This window comes from Notothenia coriiceps, unplaced genomic scaffold (assembly GCF_000735185.1).
Source record: "Notothenia coriiceps isolate Sejong01 unplaced genomic scaffold, NC01 NC01_scaffold00011181, whole genome shotgun sequence".
Taxonomy (NCBI): domain Eukaryota; kingdom Metazoa; phylum Chordata; class Actinopteri; order Perciformes; family Nototheniidae; genus Notothenia; species Notothenia coriiceps.
Genome location: NW_011343882.1, coordinates 88,527 through 107,191, shown reverse-complemented (window position 1 = coordinate 107,191; position 18,665 = coordinate 88,527). Strand labels below are relative to the sequence as shown.

The 18,665-nt window shown below is 41.5% G+C and overlaps 1 protein-coding gene across 3 annotated transcripts; it reads right to left on the bottom strand.

Annotated features, from left to right (window-relative positions):
• Positions 1–2,253: 2,253 nt before the first annotated feature.
• qki2 (QKI, KH domain containing, RNA binding 2) lies at positions 2,254–18,473 on the bottom strand. Of its 3 annotated transcripts, XM_010772360.1 has the most exons (9): positions 17,859–18,473; positions 14,867–15,015; positions 13,730–13,846; positions 10,218–10,361; positions 8,238–8,325; positions 7,761–8,045; positions 6,891–6,914; positions 6,179–6,256; positions 2,254–4,269 (listed from the first exon to the last, which is right to left on the bottom strand). In XM_010772360.1, the coding sequence occupies exons 1-9, from the start codon at positions 17,998–18,000 to the stop codon at positions 4,247–4,249; spliced, it is 1,050 nt and encodes a 349-aa protein (XP_010770662.1). In that variant the 5' UTR covers positions 18,001–18,473; the 3' UTR covers positions 2,254–4,246. The 3 variants fall into 3 exon arrangements, with proteins under 3 accessions (XP_010770662.1, XP_010770663.1, XP_010770664.1); XM_010772361.1 differs by lacking the exon at positions 6,891–6,914; XM_010772362.1 differs by lacking the exons at positions 2,254–4,269; positions 6,891–6,914 and having other exon boundaries at positions 5,012–6,890; positions 17,859–18,472.
• Positions 18,474–18,665: the final 192 nt, after the last annotated feature.

Below are 18,665 nucleotides of genomic sequence, written 5' to 3'. Positions count from 1 at the left end.
TGTGCTGAATTTCACGAATAACAGAGCATCTTATTTGGATTCTGCCATTGTATGTGTGTATTCAGACGGGGCCAACTGGAGCGATGAAGTTTGCCATTGTCGCCCAGTGTGGGTGTTTTCAGACTCTCTGGCATGATCTGTGAGTTAGTGTTCTCGGTGTTACTGCCCAGTGTGCCCACTGTCTTTTCCCACAATGCTCCATTCAGCCCTGGGCCTCTCTCTCTCTCTCTCTCTCTCTCTCTCTCTCTCTCTCTATCTCTCTCTCTCAGATCACACACTCTCAAACTAAGCCATTGCCACCCATTTTGTGCCTCTGGCTAATAATCATCATTATTATCATTATCATCACCGTCGGGCTACATACCAACATGTTCAGTTGTGGGATAAACTAGCTGTGATGTCATCTATGTCGTCTTTTTTTCTTCCGGCCTTCTTTTGCTTCCTCTTTTCCTCTCTCTCACACTTTCTTTCTCTTTCTTTCTGTCTCTCTGAGCTCCCAAACACAAAAGACAGAGAGGCCACGACAGGACCCCAGTGTATGCTGGTTGTCAAGGAGACAAGGAGACAGTGTTGGGTCTTTAAACTGCCTCAGAGGGGTGTGTGGAGTTAGGGGGAGTTGGCCTTATTTACATGGGAAGAGGGCAAGAGAGGGAGAGAGAGAGAAAGGTTTGAAATACAACTTCTGAGCTGCTTATAGGATTCTCATTCTTCAGCTCGAAAATCATTCCGCCACTCCGCTATCAAATATTTACCAAGCAGGGAGAATCTAGAGCTGCTCATTATGTAGAGAATTCTGTGTATACATAGTAATGTAAATCAACCTGTCTTTTCCTCACACTTTCTCTCTTTATCTCACTCACACACACACACACACACACACACACACACACACACACACACACACACACACACTCTCTCTCTCTCACACACCCACACACACACACACACACACACACACACACACACACACACACACTCTCACACATTGATTGTAAGCGCTGGGAGCTCTGTGGGCCCCAGTGTTGGCAGTGGAGAAGAGCTGACTGCAGAATACATTAGCAGATGCTGGAAGAGTGTTTTAGACTCTTAAAAAAACTTGAATGAAAACAGGAAAAACAGAAGAGTGCACACCCATCCATCCAAACACTCATGCACCCCCACCCATTGATATCCACACAGTGTATTCTTGTACTTTCTCCCACTCGCTATCTCTCACTCCGCTTCTTCCTGTCCAGATTGTCAGCAGCGGTCACATTATGTCCTTTCTCTCCCCCTCTCTCTTTCTCCCCCTCTCTCTCTCTGTCTGTGATCGGCCACTGAGCATGCAGGCTCAAGTCCAAGCCTGAAGTTCAATATCACCCCTCAACTCCACAATGAAGGCAGGAAGGGCAGGAAGAGGACGAATGAGCCACCCACTGCTGCATTCACCACGGAAACCTTTTTTCCCCTTCTTCTGGCGTGTGAAACCTTAAATGTGCAGTTTAAAGGGAACTTCAAGCGTCAAAGGCTCCCACTGCCCTCCCCCTTTTTTTTCAAATGACCCTCTTTAGGGTTTGATTTTTAATAATTACACCCAAGGAGAGAGACAAAGAAGAGCCTAATTGAAACAAATCTAGCTACCATGAGACATTCCAGAGACATTGGGGACAGACTATGATCCCGTGTTATATTTACTCTGCAGATGTTTGAGGGCGAGCTTGCACAATCAATTTCCCCTTAATTCCCCAGCCATCCTCCAAACCTGAGCCCCCCCCTTTCCCCGTCTCCTTTTCTGTTATACATGTGCATGCCTCAGAGAAACCATGGTGAGCTGGGTGTGTTTTGTTCTCTCTTATTACAGACATCCATGTGTGTAATGTCTACTTAAATAGCAGGAGGAGAACAAGAGAAGGAGCACAGAAAAGGAGAAGTGGGAAAAACATGTTGTGGCCTTTTCCCTGCATTTTGTCTCAAGTATCTGCCAGTTTCTCTTCCCCCCTCCGCGGTATCTAAGGAGTGTTTGGTGATTAGTATGCAGAAAGGAAGCTGATTTGCATAATTAAGAGCTACAGAGAAAAAGCAACAAAGTGTGTTAGTTTAACAACTATGAGTTTAATAGTGTACAAAGAGTTATTCCTGCTCACTTTCAAAGTTAAAAGTTCAACACATATCTTTCAATTTTTTTAGACACACGTGTTTTCTTTGTAAAGGACTCCAAAGCAGACACAGATACCATTAAAGTGGTTAATAGTCACAGAAGTGGTAACAGTTAGTAACCTACACTTGTCACTGAAGAGTAGATTAATGTTGTTCTACACTGTTAATGTCACACTTATAGTCTACAAAAGGCACAGAAGGCAAGTAAGGATCTCAAAGGCTCATCGTACAGAGGACATCAGAGATTCCAGTATATTAGGACATTGGTTACTAATATTGACACATGAAGGATCGTTAAATTCATCAAATTACTCTCCGTAATAAGGCATGATGTTTTGTATCTGAAAAGGTCATTTAATGTTATGCTCACGTACAAAATAGAATATAAAAATACATTATAAACTTGTTACAAATGTTACGGCTCCATGATTTCTTCTTTTTTTTGTATGTCAAGGCATCAGTTGGTTTGCGTGTGTGTAACCGTAGCACACCTTCTGAAAAAGTGGATACACATGCTGAAATATGGACAAAAACAATCAAAAACACAAACAAACAAAAACATAGAATATAACACTGCTCTCCGGAGGTATCCAAACCTCACACATAAACATTTCAAACATCGTAGCTGCTGCTTCAATACCGCATTGCACTTCCGATTCAAATGAGCCACTTTTTTTGGCACTAACATCTGAATTGAGAAGAGGATGTGGGCCATAAAATGTAGATAATGACAAATAATCAGCATAAACCCAAAGGACAGAATTTCATGCTGGGCACAAACCCACAATGCAGGGAAAGATTTAGGTGTAACATTGTTCCATGGCTCTCAAATAAATAAAGGTACTGTTGTTCAAGCTCGTACAATACTGTAGTGTGAAAAAGGCATCGCTGTGTAAGTCCTCTGTTTAGAAATAAGAAGTGCAACCTTCCCTCTGTGTGTGTGTCCGTACTGTAGTACAGACATTGCATTTATACTGCATATGTTGAGTCAGTATTGAGATTATTTACTTATTTAGAAAAAGCTCAAAAAGATACTTTGGCATTTTGGATTCCTTCTCTGATCACAGGTTTTTTTTACCTTGAAAATGTTTACCTTACTTTAGCGATGGCTTTTTTGTCTTATTTTCCAAAGGAAACATTTAAAATCACTCATCTTTTAAGGAATTAACGCACAAAATAATACGAGAAGAAAAGTAACAATTTAAATACATTGTTTGTTTTACCACTCAAGAGAAAGTGTGTATACATATCAACATGTAAAAGCCAATTATAATCTGTAAACAATTAATGTATCTCATTATTCCCTTTAAAAAGTGTGCGGAAAACAATAATTAGTTCTTCCACTCAAAATTGCCAGTAGCATGTCAAATACTCACCCAGTTTTCCCCTTGAATTCTTGAGGAAAACTTTGTCTTACTGCATTCCACCACGGTGAAAAGAGAATCAAAACATTAAGACAATTTTTAAATTATCAACAGTTTTTCGATTCTTTGTTCACCATGTAGTCGTGCGATAAAAACTACGTTTTCTTCGCAGATATATGTCTCATGGGGTGAGAATTTAATATACAAATGATCATTTGGTCGATTTTCCTTTAAATAAGAGGAGAAAAGAAGCTTGTGAATACCAACATATCCTTCTTTGTTTTAGTGTTGTGGAGGGTTTCTGTGCTGGATAAGTACCATTATCATCAGTATAGTTACCATGATATTAATAGAGTCATTATTATTGCATCACATGGGCTGTGGGCAGGGCAGCTGGGTTTAGGAGCCCATCCCCAGTAAAGTCTACTTGTTATGCATGGCAGCAGCTGTTACAGATTGGGATTTCGACTGGTTATAAAACATTCTCCGACTGGCTTTGGACTTTGGGAAGGAAGGCACGTTTGGTAAAGTTTGGGTTAGGACTTGGTGGTGGGCGGGGTCCTGAGGTTTATTCCCATGATCGCTGTCGTCTGGTTGGCTGATTAGACAGAAGCAGACGGGTTGTTCCCAATGTGCTGGTCTGGTTGGCTGAGCTTGGGGAGTGACGGGGCCGTGGGCCAATGAGCACGCCAGCAGGCGGAGATGGGTGGGTCATCAGTGGGCGGAAAGGTCAGAAGGTCAAGGGGTCATGGGTTAGTTGCCGTGGCAGCTAGAGTTAGACAGACACAGACGGACAGACGTGGAAAGGAAACAAAAAGGGCACATAAAAGGGGACATAAAAAGAAAAAAAGATAGAAGAGAGATTAGTGTCAGCTAGTGGCGTCAGGATGACAACAAGGCAGATCTACTACAGTCTCACAGCATGAGGGGCGCTACAGGAGGAGCTGCGCAACACCTTCATGAGCCCTGCATGACCATTCAGAAGGACTCACATCAACCACGGGTGGTGACACGAGGAATGGCTGGTTAGCGATGCTCACGTGTGCTCATGAAGGTGTTAGCAGGGTTACGTTTTAGGAGATGCCCCTCCTGCTGTGGGACCGCTGCTATAGTGATACTACTCGACAGACAGTGAAACCATGGACAGAGAGGGAGACGGCATGGTTTCATGTGGGTGAGAGAGTGACCTTTATGTCCAAGAAAAGTGTCTGGGCCTCAGAAATACTGTCGCTTACTGACAAGTAGAGCTATTGTTGAGCAGCAGGCGTAAAATCTGTGTGTAAAAGTTGTGATTATGGTTTGATCAATTTGCTATGAAGTATTAGAAGAGCACGTAATGACTACAGTAAGCAAAAAGGCACCAAAAGAGATAGTGATGAGAGGTTAAGAGATGGTGATTTAAGAGGGTATTTAGAAACAATTTAACAGTAGACAGACTAGCTACAAGAATTTAGAGGCTTTGGTTTTGTTTAGAGATTTTTTTTTCAATAGTCATCTTTATTGCCTTTTAGTGTTTTTTGTCCATCATGTACAACAAGAGCACCACCGCTCTCACACACACACACACACACACACATATATCGTAGCTAGCTAGTCCATTTTCTATTGCATAAAACAGTCAAGAGGCCTGTGAATTGAGAAGGCCACCTCGTCTTAAATAGACAGAGCAAAACACTGCCTTCATTGCCACCTTTCGAGGTGACTAAAACAGTAGTAGCTACACACCTTGAATAAAAGTTTGAAGTTTACATGGAGACACTTCATCTATAAAAAGCATATCGTAGAAACAAAAATAAAAATATACAAACTAAAAAAAAGAAAGAAAAGAAAAATACTATTTCCAAAGCGATCTTGTTCGATAAGCTTCATATAAGCACTTAAATCCTTAAAATCCCTATATACAAATTTATTTTGCAGCTAAATACATGGTAACAGCACCACTCTGGCTAGGAAATATATGAAAGATGTAAACAGCCCCAATGATCAAGTCCAGTGGGCGACTGATAAGACCACAAAAAACAGTATTTTATACAAAAGAGCTTGTAACACAGACCTCAGTAGTTATCACACGCTGTGTTTTAGTAGTTAAGACCAAAGATCATATTGAATTGGATGACCTTCAGAAAAAAAGACAATCACTGTTACTTTAAGTGTCATATAGTCATTGGGCACAACACAGGATTTAATTAATAATAATAAAAACATTTGTGGCAATCTACTGGAATGAAATTGGGTATAAATAAAACTTCCCACAGTTATTTGCAGGGTTTAAAAATAGTACTGAAGAGATAAAAACATCAACAACGAAAAAATTCTGAGAGAGGACTCCATAGTCACAAGGACTGAGTCACATGAACGGAGCGATCCATTATAATTGAGAGGGTCCCGGCCTGCAAGCCGTCCAGTTTATCTACCAGGGTGAGTGAAGATAACGCCACAGCTGTCACCCCTCACATAGTTCCTCCCAAATCTACTCGCTTATTTCACTTCACTGCAACAAAAACGTTTCACATTTTACACTGAAGCTGCTTCAGCGTGTGACCCTTTGCGCTTGATATTTATTTTCTTTACTTTAGGCATGCGGTTCTACAAACAAGTGTAAACTGAAATTGGTCCATTGGTCCGCATGCACGCACACACACACACATACACATAAAGTGGCTGGTGAGCTAACTAACCTCTGTCTGGGGTCACTACCCTTTGGTAAGGATGGATTCTCTTGTCGTGGCGTCGTACCTTAGTGGTCATGGCACCTGCTAACAGCCATTGACATCGCCAAAACAGAACACAGAAGGTTACTCATCAGAAAGACATCAAACAGTCCACCCATGGCACCAACATCAGTGAAACCAGGAATTTACAAAGTGTTCAAGGCTGAGGGCGAAAAATAAGTAAAAAAGAACGAAAACATCTTGCTTCTCTGAGACACAGAATTCTTGTTGTTTTGTGGTCTTCTGTTCTCTAAAGAAAATATTAATCCAAACCACTAATTTCTCACTAAGCTTCACTAGTAGATTCAACATCAGCTGTAAGCAAAGTCACTCTATAGCTCTGTGATTAAAATAAGGTTATATTAAATCACAAACAGCGGCGCTAAAATATCTATGAGTTCACTAAAATGTGTTAAAATTACAAGCGGAAGCTGAACTATTAAAAAAAGTTAAATAGCTGTCAAACCACAACACTAGTCTGCTAATACAAAGAGGAAATTAACAGGAATGGACACTTGACTACAGAATGACTGTCTGTCATCCTAAAGTATGAGCAAACTTTGAGTGTTTGCTATGTGGGACAAGTATGTAGGGAGGGGGGAGGGGTCTCTGCAAGCCAGTCCTTGAGTGTGCTAGGAAGGGTTGCTATCACCCTAGCCTTTGGTTGGGAAAGCCATACCTGCGAAAACACAGGAAGAAGGGACTGTTAGCCCAACAATTAGCTTCAGTATACATTTATACATTTTACCCGGATGTATTACAAGAGCTGGATTTGGCCTCCAAATTGTACCAGTTGCAAACCATGGTACAAAATCTGAAAATATCACGGCTGTCAAGATTCTTAAAACTTTGGTCTTCGCTCGAGGTTCGCTACTTCAGAAGTAAGAAACTATTTTGTGCATTTAGGGACGTACGGACACATTTTCCGTGGCTCTTACTCTAACCTCAAAAAAGGTTGATATTTAACTAACTTTGCAAATTCTTTAAATCATCTACATTAATGAAACAGCTCGTTCTTCACTGTTGGTGTAAGTCAAATAAAACCCACTTTCAAAGATAATGGGTTGAATTGAAGATGCCCTTTTTTAGCATTGATGCCATAATATAGCATGCAAATGTTCCGGTTCATACATGTATTTTTGGATTTACCAGAACATGTTTACATGCTTTGATGTTAGCGATGCTCTGAATGACATGCTTTAAAATGCAAAGGTAGTTCTCAAGCCTCAAGTGGAGATACTCAGATGTGGGGCGGTATTTAATAATGAGCCTGCATTTGTCATAGAACGGGACCAAATTGAAATAGCTTGTTGAATACCATGTTTTCAGTTATCCAACTCTGACTGTAAATAACTCAAACAACAATTAGCCACCATCAATAATGCAAATATTGCTTGATGTTCGGTCGAATAATTGGTGTCCTAGGTTTTAGTTTTGTTGTTGTTGACGTATGCGATTGGTAAGCAATTTCCATTGAAGGCCAGTATCCAGTTCTCATAATACATCCATTGACTCTATATGAAATTATGAACTTTTTCTTTCTAAGTACCTAAAACTCCAGTTGAGTCAATCGGGTATTCCAATATGGATGGCGTAAGTGTGTAGGGATAGTCGTAGGGCGCGTAGATGATTCCAGATTCAGGCCCTTGCTGCACCAGCGCCTGGTGTGGATTGGCTCCCTGCATGAGGGCGGAACTCTGGATCTGACGAATCAGAGGCAACATGGTCTGCGTGGGGAGTTGGGCGGAGTTGCGCATTGAGGGAGGCAGGCACGACGTCGGACCTGTGATGAGCCGAGGCGCCTGAGGTGTCCCCATAGGGAAGCCAGCGCAGGCTGTGCAGCACACAAATTTGCAATAATGCAAGTATGCACACACCCACACACAAACAATAGACAGGGAAGAAGAGGAGAAGACAAACAGTCTATTTACCAGGAAAAACAAAGGCATTGTTCATATGTACAGTGGACTCCTGTACCCAGACCCACCAACCCTCCTCCACAAGTTAACCATGATGTCATCCTTACACATCTTGACATTGGCGTCTCTGTAGGTCCCATTGAGAATGGCCAGCTCCATCAACTGCATTTTCTTCAGGTTGTCCTCCCCCTCAGCCTACACCAGAGCAGAACAGCACAATCAGCTTACTTAACAAGGACAGTCATTCAGTCATTTGACGAGTGAATTCATTCCCTTTTGTGGGAGTCAAAAAGTCAGCAAATGTTACACTATGCAGGAACAAATAATGAAGTCAGGGGGAAGACGTAGTTGTGTTTGCACTAGCCTTCTATTATATTAACACAACATGCACAAAATATTTCAGGTTTTGCCCTAGAAAAATCAAAAACAATATTCCTACAAGGCTGTTTACATGATTTACTGTTTACATGATTTACATGATTTACTGTTTACATGATTTTCTTTATCAAATCTGGTTAGGGCTATGATATATCAGAACAAATTTAAAATGTCCATCACAGTTTCTCAAATTCTGAGATGATGTCTTTATTCTTTTATTTTTTAGCCCAAAACCAAAATATATTTACTCTAATATGATTGAATAAAACAGTAAAAAGAAGGATATCTCCATAATATTCCCAGACAAATGTTGATATGCACAACTCCAATTATTTCAAAGTGTTCTACCGGTGGCAGATTTGTTAGACCGGGGGAACACAGCCTCTCTCTTTTGTTCCGAAAACTACCTTCTTAAACAGGTCCAAAATGCTTTATTTGTGCAAATCAAAAAGCTTGTAAAATAAAAAGCTTTTTCATAATGTTTCAAAGTGTGTTTTCCTTCCGACCACCTGTTTTTCTTGAAGCATGTACATCAACCCCAGCCTTCTGAACCGTATGTCAGTTGGATTGTTTGCAACATGAATATCTATCAAGTTCGTAACCATAGTGTAACATTAGTGTGCATGTAAACAAATGTCATTGTCTGAAATGCAGTTGACCAGTCCTTGAATACAGTGACTTCACCACACAGGACATATTTAACTTCCTAGCTCCAGTTACAGCTTGGTGAAAAGCTTGACTGATTTACAGTTGGAAAGCAAGGTTGGCTGGGTTAAATTAACACATATCATTAACCATACCCTCAACACACACACACACACACACACACACACACACACACACACACACACCACACACACGCACGCACACGCACGCACGCACGCACGCACGCACGCACGCACGCAGTCACTAACAAAGATTAACAGGTGTCCAGCTCCTGATTGCCCACATATATTTCTTACATCCTTTAACTTCTGGAGTTGGCCGACCCCGTGTTCTGACCAGAGCGGAAGTGACGGCTGATTACTATAATAGAAATCCCCCTGCTGGTCTATTCATTCAGTTTCTATTGTTGTGAATAATGCAAAGGGGGAAAAAAGGAAGGTGCCTTGTGATTTTCGCAATATGAGCTTTTGTGCTAATGCATCTAACGGGATAAGTTCCTGCAGTTCCTAAGACAGTTCCTGCATCTATGTAATCAATGCGTTACTTATTTGTCATCACGTTTCTGCATGTATGTCCGTAGGGGGGACGTAGGTGGGCTGTAGAATGTGAGAAATGTGGAGGAGTGCAATCAAAATGTCCTTTTGTGTGGATGACAAAAAAACAGGAAGAAAAAGGAATACTGTAGCCAGTAGTTGGGAATGAAGTGAGTTGTGAACGAGTGAAAGGAGTGATGGAGTGGGGAGAACAAGTGAACAGACTCTCCATTCATTCCCGCAGCCTTTCAAACAACCCGGGGTTACTATGGAAACCCCTTTATGCGTGTTCCCTAATTACCCTAACCCCTTACACATACTCTCTCATACACACAGAGACACACACAAAAACACAAAAAAAAGACACAAACACACAAAGTTTTTGGACTGACAATCCCCTTCCCCCTTCCATGCATACCAACACAGTGAACTCTCATCTAGTCACACGCAGCTTTTCCATCGGTCCAGACCATAATATGGGACACTGAAGGGGTTCGCACTGATACTCACAGCTGGCACGAGAAGTTTCTTGACCTCGTTGATAGCCCGCTGGAGTTTGATCTTGGCCCGGTTGTGTGTGTCCTCCACTGTGATCAGGACGTGGAGATCTTCGCTGAGGTGCTCCCAGTTGGGCTTCCCTCGGTTCATCTCCTCCTGAAACACAAAAAGCTTTTTTAAAGCTCCGTTTGAATGCACCACACAAGCTCATGACTGGCACAGTGAGAGGACAGGATTTCACTTTTTCTTCTTGTTTGGCTTGATTTTCTGGATGGCCTCAGACTACACACTAGGCTCAAGGTTGTGTAACGGAGCTTTGGAAGAGTTATCAAACTCGTGAAATAACCTTGTTGCTTTTCAAAGAATTCAAGTTTAACAGTGCATTTTATTAAAGGAAGCACTCCCCAAATCACACTTTACTTAGCTATTTCCTTATCTATTCACTCCCTTTTTTCTCACTGACACTTTATCCAAACTAATGCCTAATAGTCTACTAATTGAAATTCAGATTTTGACCACAGCATCTATGATTATAGTAGTTTATTAAGTCAAAAATAATAATAATGACCTTGTTGTTGGTTGTATTTGTTGGTCTCCTTCCCTTTAGTTAATAGAACAAAACAGGTGAACATGGTTAGATTTGTAAATGTCTGTTTTGGATAGCTTTCCATTCCAAATACAATTAAAAATCTGTATTTTATTCCATGCTCATCAAATTAAGCAATTTAAGAAAGTGTATTTGGTTCTGGGAACTTGTTAGAGAAGCTTTTTTTTATAATTTACAACTGGGAACTATTTGGTCTGGTAGATCTTGTAGGGGCACTTTGCACTACAGGCACTTTGCCCACTACTTTCATCATGAAATACATTCAAAACTGATGGCGACCTCAGTTCTTTGTAATAAGTGCTAAATACAAATGTTTGCATGCTAAGTCGCTAAGTATTAATCATGTAAAATACTTGCTTAAAGCACTGATGTGCTAAAAAGACACGTTTTATATTTTGGGAAATCTGCTTATTTGCTTTCTTGCTAGGAGTTAAAAGGGAAAAATCAATATGACAATGTGATCTGTTCAATCTGAAGCTACAGTCCAGATACTATTAGCTTAGCCAAGTCTGGAATACATCTAGCCTCGCTCAGTGAAATGCTTACTAGAGTCCAACTCTAAAGCTCACCAAATCAGTAAATTGAATCTTGATTTCTTTATCTTTTAAAAATAAAGCTAAATTAAAATGACAAATTGTGGTTTCATGGGTGGTTAAGCTTCCATTATGCTTCATTGAAAGTGATTATTGTATGGATGAAAAGCTTCAGAAACCAATTCCCCCCACGGCTTTCCGACATCAGATTGGAGAGTAACTTTCTGAAATTCCAACATTCACACTGAACTCCATGCCGTGATCGTCCAGCTGTGCAGAGGTGAAAGAGTGAGACTGCACACGAATCTTTAGTTCCTCTTCTCACTTTTCATGTGAACAACTTAGTGCAACACTATGAAGACTTCCATACTGTTGAGTAGTGCGTATTTAAACAATATCCAACCCCCCTCTCAATGCGTGTGTCCAAACAACTTTGATCACTTTTTATCTCCAATATGTTAGGCAACCCGTCTTACAAATTACTTTTGTTTAAACATTACCGCAACTTTATGTGTTGGACCTATTTCTTGGCTGTCCGCAGTGACTTCAAAGCCAGACCAGCTGTTTCCTCTTGTTTCCAGTCTTGATGCTAAGCTAACCTCCTCCTCCCAGCTGTAGCTTCATATTCAACAAACAGATATGAGGGTAATATCAATCTTCGCATCTAACTCTCAGCTAAAAAAGTACACATTTTACGGGAAAAGTCACCTTTAAGTACAACTTTAAATTTCAGAGCGGGAACAATCAGTTATTTAAACATATCTAATGAGAATAACGGTTTGTTTCATCCCTAGTTCAAACTGAAATTATGAAGTGCTCTGTGTATTCAGTAAGGCATGCTGGGACATCCTATCCGCTATGTTTTGTCAAGTGAGATGCATCATTCTGAAAAACACCAAAAGTCAACATCTTCCTCTCATCTCCCCCACTGCCTCCCACTGTGTCTCTGTTTTCCTTCCTCTCTGTCTCTGTGTGTGTCTCTCTCTCTCTCTGAGGGGCGTGAGAGGTAGAGAATGTTCTGGAGAGAGAGGGGACGGGGAGGAATGCTGGACTTGCTCCACCTGCCGTTTGGAAAGCTTGAGCCGTCCAACAGAAGACACCAGGGGAGAGGAAGAGGGAACAGATGGACCGAACACCAGGACAGAAAAACTGACAACCAAAAACTCATTCTGAGAGAAAAGGGAGAGGAGGGAGAGATAGATAGATAGATAAATAGATAGATAGATAGATAGATAAATAGATAGATAGATAGATAGATAAATAGATAGATAGATAGATGGATCCTTGTATTTTTCTCAGCCTGCAGCCTGCTATTGACTTCCTTCCAGGTCAAAGCTGCTCCTCTTAAATGCATCTGAACACCATGTACCCATCTTTATTGTTTTGTTGTTGCTGAGTGGTATTGCATTACTAAAATGAAATAAATTTGAAGCATGTCAACATTGTTCCTTTGACAGTAATGGAAGTACACATTAAGTGCATCTGGACGGCATCCCTGTCTTAACCAAATGTTTCTGAAGGTTGACTTTTAAAACGTTGCTAAAGTGAATTGGAACCAACTGCTGCCAATGTTTTGGGGTCTCTTGCAGAGAGTAAGATAAGAAAACATGATACCACTCTCATATCTGTAGAATCAACCCCAAGCCAGTTAGCTTAGCTTTGCATAAGGACTGGAAACTGGGCAAAACAGCTCGCCTGGCTCTATCTGAAGCTAAGTGCTAAGCAGAACTTCTCAAGCTTCCTAATGCACACTAATTGAACACGTTATATCTCAGTATTATACCCATACAAAAAGTGCTGTGTAAATATGGCACCTTATGGTTTTACTGGGTAATGGTATTTCTAAGCCTGTTTCCAGCGACCCCTTGGCTGCTTGTTTTGTTAATCCAAAAGATGTTCAGTTAAATGGGTCAAATTCCAGAGACTTCTATATTGGAGTGGCTGTATACAGCATTTTAAGCATGAACATGTCTAGGAGACTATCAAAAGAGTTGGAGATCATTTGTCAATAGATACACTTATTGATTAGTTAACACACAACTACATTAGTTTAGTTAACTAATCAATGTAACTCTATCATCTGGAGTCTTTGGTTGGAGAGAGGAGAATACTGTCTTTACTTTAGGACAGACTCAAGCTTCCCCCCATTTTGAGTCTAAGCTAAGGTCTCTTGACTGCAGCTTCATATTTAGTGTACAGACACGCGAGGGCTTTGGATTTTCTCTTCTGCTTGACCATAAAACAAGACTTTCAAACTATTAAGTAACCTTTAAGTAAAGGTGATGTGAACATGCATAACATCTATACGTACAGAGCTACTCAAGTGAAACTGACCATGAAAGCATGTATATTGTGTGTTTGTGTGTGTTTCTCAGTGTGCATACCTTCTTCTTGTCTCTCATGGAGCCCTTGCCTCGCACCATTATCTTGCAGCCGGTCTCTGCTTCCAGTTGTTTTGCCGTCAGTCCACGTGGGCCCAGGATCCTCCCTACAAAGTTAAACTACACCAAAGAGCAAAAACAGTCTCATTGATAATCAAAGAGAAAGGCCTGGAGGAAGACAGACACACACACACATACATCAAAGACTGTCTATTCACAATGTGTGTGTATCTGCATGTGCTGCAAGTGAATGTTTGTGCATCTGCGATGTGTTACTAACAGAGACGAAAATAGATTATTATTTGGGTGCTGGCTGGTGCTGGTGTTATAACAGGACAGCGCCGTTCTCTTAACCTTATCTGTCACTAAGACTGAGTGACTAACTACACAGCTGTCCCTCTGTGTGTGTGTGTTTCATTCCCCTGTCTCTCATATTTGTCTCTCAAACCATTTGTCTAGCCTCTTCCACCAAGCTTAAACTAATGTTCACTTTAGTTGCAACACATTTGCTCTACTATAACCCTCGACACACTCACACAAACCCAGAAGGAGGAACTGCTCTCTAAATTTAACCTTGTCTCAACCGTTTTGCAGTGTGTGTGTCCTGTTAACCTCCTGTCATGTGAGTGAGGACAGCCTGTCATTGTATTCAGTGATTGGCGAGCTGATGCGCGGAGAATATCATGTGAGCCATTTCAATCTGGATCAACGTAACTTACATTTGAGCGCTTTACTGTGCTTGGCGGGGGCTGATACTTGTTTCTTCACTGCGGTGCAATTCTCTTTATATTTTGGGAAAATATTTAGTCCACCTAAGCTCTCATGAATATATATGGTGTTAAATGAAATGTTGTCATTGGGAATATTGACTGAAACATAATGTGATATATTCATTTTTATCTTTTCGGAAACACTGGCCTGGGTTCATTATTGATTTATTTTAAGTCTCGATTACATCATCGGGTGTGAGCAGAGATGATCTCAGAATGAAATCAGCTTTAAGATTAAATGAAAAGCTGTGATTAAAAGCCTCAGTAACTATTTGGCAGCCCTTTCTGTCACTAAGAGGAGATAAAGTGACCTGATAAAGTAAACAGAAACTCTTGTCAAAGGTCAAAGGTCACGTATTTATCCACTCACGTCTGGGTACTCTTTGACAGGCACGTAGAGCTTCTCCTGGAGCTGAGCCACGGGGCCAACAGCTTCGGGAAGCTCCTCCATGTCCCGCCCGTTGAACATGCCACCGTTCACTGTGTCGTTGTACATGTCCTTGCGTACCCTGCCGATCTCTGGAAGACAGAAAGAGGGAGGAAAATTAAACTGAGTGTAAATGAGCAACCATAAGTGTCACGTTTCTTCAGACCGTCCTTAACTAGGACGATGACTCACTGTCACCAGAATTACAGGAAGCTCTGAGTGGGACAGACGGACAGTCAGACAGACAGACAGTTACCAGAATTATGCACCCCAACGTAGAATCTAACCACCTAATGCTCTGCAACCAGGCCTCTTCTATTACAGACAATTTATTTATTTCCATTTCTATTTCCAACTGTGTCCAACACACACAGACACACAGACACACACACACACACACACACACACACACACACACACACACACACACACACACACACACACACACACACACACACACACACACACACACACACACACACACACATTTTACCCTTTTACTCAGTAAATAACAGGAAAAAAAACAGACATGTCAGCATGGTCACATTGACCTACTCGACCCTTTAGTGTTTATTGTAGAAGACAGTGTTGCAACATCAATATAGACCGCCCTCGATATTTTTACAAAGCAGTAAGGCTGCAACTAGTGATTATTTTTCAAAACATTTTCAGACTCCTCAATAAATCATATGCTCAAGGCAACAGTAAAAACGAAGATTCACGATGTTTTTTTTTCTTTACCTGATACCAATATCAGCTGTTTCTCATGGCCGATACACATAAGATCATTTGACTTTCTTTTCTTTTAAAAGAAGCTAATATCCTGGAGTTTATGGATAAATGTAAAAATATACATTAAAAAACGTATATTTCAAATTGTGACATGTCTTGTCGTGATGCGCTTGTTTTTCTTCGCCACATACTGTATCTGAGTGTGTTGATATTGACCTTTTTTTGTCTAGGACAGCAATTTTCTATTATAAACAGACAATCATTTATCGGCTATTATTTCATAATTGGAATAAATATTCCTAGGAGTCTTAATATGTGTTTTTCAGACCGACAGTCTAAAACTAAAAGATATTAATTTAGTTACAAATAATCGCAAAAAATGTTGGCAATTGTTGGAATTGTAGCAATTTTTTCTTAAAATGTACCTAAATGGTCCAAATGTTGCCTTAGGTTTGGTGCGGAAACTCCATCCTAAATAAATGAGATGTTTGTCTGGCTGTCTGCTTGTTTGGTGTTGTCTCAATGACCTATGTTAGCCTCTGATGCCTTTGTAATGACACGCTGGCACAATAATAACTGACTACTGCGCTACACAAACACATACGCAACACATACCAACAGACCCCCGGCTTGAACTCACACCAACACACACACACGACAGAATATCTGCCTCGAGGCACAAATATCATCTGACCTAAGCAGGCTGACAGGCATGTCTCCCTGCTCTGATAAGTCTGACCATAATAACTACAGTAGGATGCTATAATTACAGCCACAGCTACAGGGACAATGATGATCCTCTAATAACCTCTTCTGACCTGTTACAGACTAAGAGTGACAATTAAAATTCACACACACATACATACACACACAGGCACACACAAACAAATCTGCACAGGCAAGCAGGGCTTTTGTCACACTTCAGTTAGAGCATTGAGGAAAATGAGAAGTGAAAGAAGAACAAGAGAGTGGAGGAAGGAGAGAGAGATAAAGGGTGGTGGTGGTGGTGGGGGGGACTGTAGCAGGCTTTATCTCATCACTTCAACTTGTCAATTGTTTATATTTAGACCGGACTCCACCGCACTGTGTTTCCAAATATGCCACAAACATGCAGCCGGTCAAGATGTTTGACTGACAGGCTTTCTTGTTACCCTGCAAAACTTTTTTGGTACAATGCCCTTGTCCGCATTACTCAGGCAGAAGACAAAGCCAGGCTGAAAATGAGCATGGCACAATGCCTTTCATTCTAACCGAGGGTGTCACGTTATTAAGGGTGAGGGACGAATAAGCCCGGCTGTCAGTCGTCAACATGTACACGACTGGAGATGTTAACTTGACCTATTTGTCAGGCTGCAGAGGTCGTCTGGTATGAGATCAACCTTGCTGCGTCATGAGACTTGTCAAAGCGCACAAAGTCAGGATCTTGGTGATCCTGATGTGAAACAACAGTAGCAACAACAGGCCTTGACATTCTAAAAAGGGGACGTTTGGCAAATAAGACCTCACTTTGAAAGCAACTGTTGCAATGCCGTGAGATTGTGTTACTTCAGAACTGCAAAAAAAACAAAAACTGTTAGACATCAACAAGTGAAAGGCATTGATTAGTTGCACATGCAGCATGTAAAGTAGCCTCAAATCAAATATTTTACTTAGTGACATGCTCTCGTTCCTGCTCAGGGATGGGCTGCAGCATTCACATAAGCCTGCGCATTAGGTCACTGGGAAAGACTAACAACTGTCTGTTTGTTCCCATCACCAACTGCCCGTGTGTGTGTGTGTGTGTGTGTGTGTGTGTGTGTGTGTGTGTGTGTGTGTGTGTGTGTGTGTGTGTGTGTGTGCTCATCTGCTGCTATCAACACATTAAATATGCTACTTAAGGTTCACATCTCTTTTGGTTTTTTAATTTGTATTTACTACCTCATCTCTGTAAGGGAATTCAGTGAAAAGCAACAAGTACAATGAAAGAGTTTCATAATTTATCGTCCGCATCATTCAGGGTGTGATGGAGGTGACATTTGTTTCCTAGGAGCCAGAGAGGAATTCGGGCAGTTAATGACTTTTCAATAAAGTGAGTCAATAATGTCAGTTTTATGACACTGACCATCAAATTAGCCAAAAAAAAAGGTAATTGTCTCTGTAGTGTGACAAGTGGTTAGAGTCTCCAATAAACGGGGTTTAACTCCCTGAAAATAAACCGAGTTACCTTCATCCAGCAGCCGCTCCAGATGCGAGAAGATGCCGCTGAAGTTGGGCAGGGAGCTCATCACCTTCCTGTCGTTCATCAGCTGCATTAGGTAGTCCGGGTTGGACTTGGGTCTCTCCTTCACCTCTGTTTCCCCAACCATGGCTTTAGCTTCTACAATAAAGTGTCTAAATGAAAAACTGGTGGTGGATATTTTCAAAAAACAACGCACACGCCCTGACAAGCGATGCGAATACCCCAGGGGTTTCCACCGGCCGCGACCCGCTGACCGCCGCTCTGATAGCGGAGTAAACTCAAATATCAGTCCCGGTGAAAAAGAGTGTCCTGCGGATAACGTTTCTTCTGTATGCCCTCTCTTCTTCCCCCCAGTGCCGACTCTCTGTCCAGAGTTTGAAAAAGTTCCTTTTTGTAGAGGGAGTTTGGCTCTTTTTTTGGCACTTGTGGCGACACGCTAACTGACTCCACGCACTTCTTAAAAATAAAAACTTGCTCTCGTGTGGTGTCCTCCGCCCCGGCTGCTTTGCTGGTGTCCGCCCGGTGTGTCGGTATTCTGCAGCGGGGATCGACTCCCTATCATATGATTACAGTACAGTATAGCAGCAGCACGAGTGGGTTGTCAGGAGCGCGCGGCGCGTCTCCGCTATCACAGGGGAGGAGGCGCGTCCCCTCAGAGCCCCTGCCTCTCTCACACACCCTACGCCCACAGAATAACAATATAACAGCTCTAGGTATGTACACCTGTTACTGTCCATCATTTGTCCTTGGGAATGGGTGTGTGTGTGTCCAGGTGCCCTCAAGAACTGCACT

What these genes read in the sequence shown, in the direction of transcription:
- qki2 (XM_010772360.1), bottom strand. Translation starts at nt 18,000, where the DNA reads ATGGTTGGGGAAACAGAGGTGAAGGAGAGACCCAAGTCCAACCCGGAC. An exon ending in AGACGCCAATGTCAAGATGT is followed by an intron (nt 8,046 to 8,237) that starts GTAAGGATGACA and finishes TGTGCTGCACAG; the next exon opens with CCTGCGCTGGCTTCCCTATG. An exon ending in TGACTCAACTGGAGTTTTAG is followed by an intron (nt 6,915 to 7,760) that starts GTACTTAGAAAG and finishes TTGGGCTAACAG; the next exon opens with TCCCTTCTTCCTGTGTTTTC.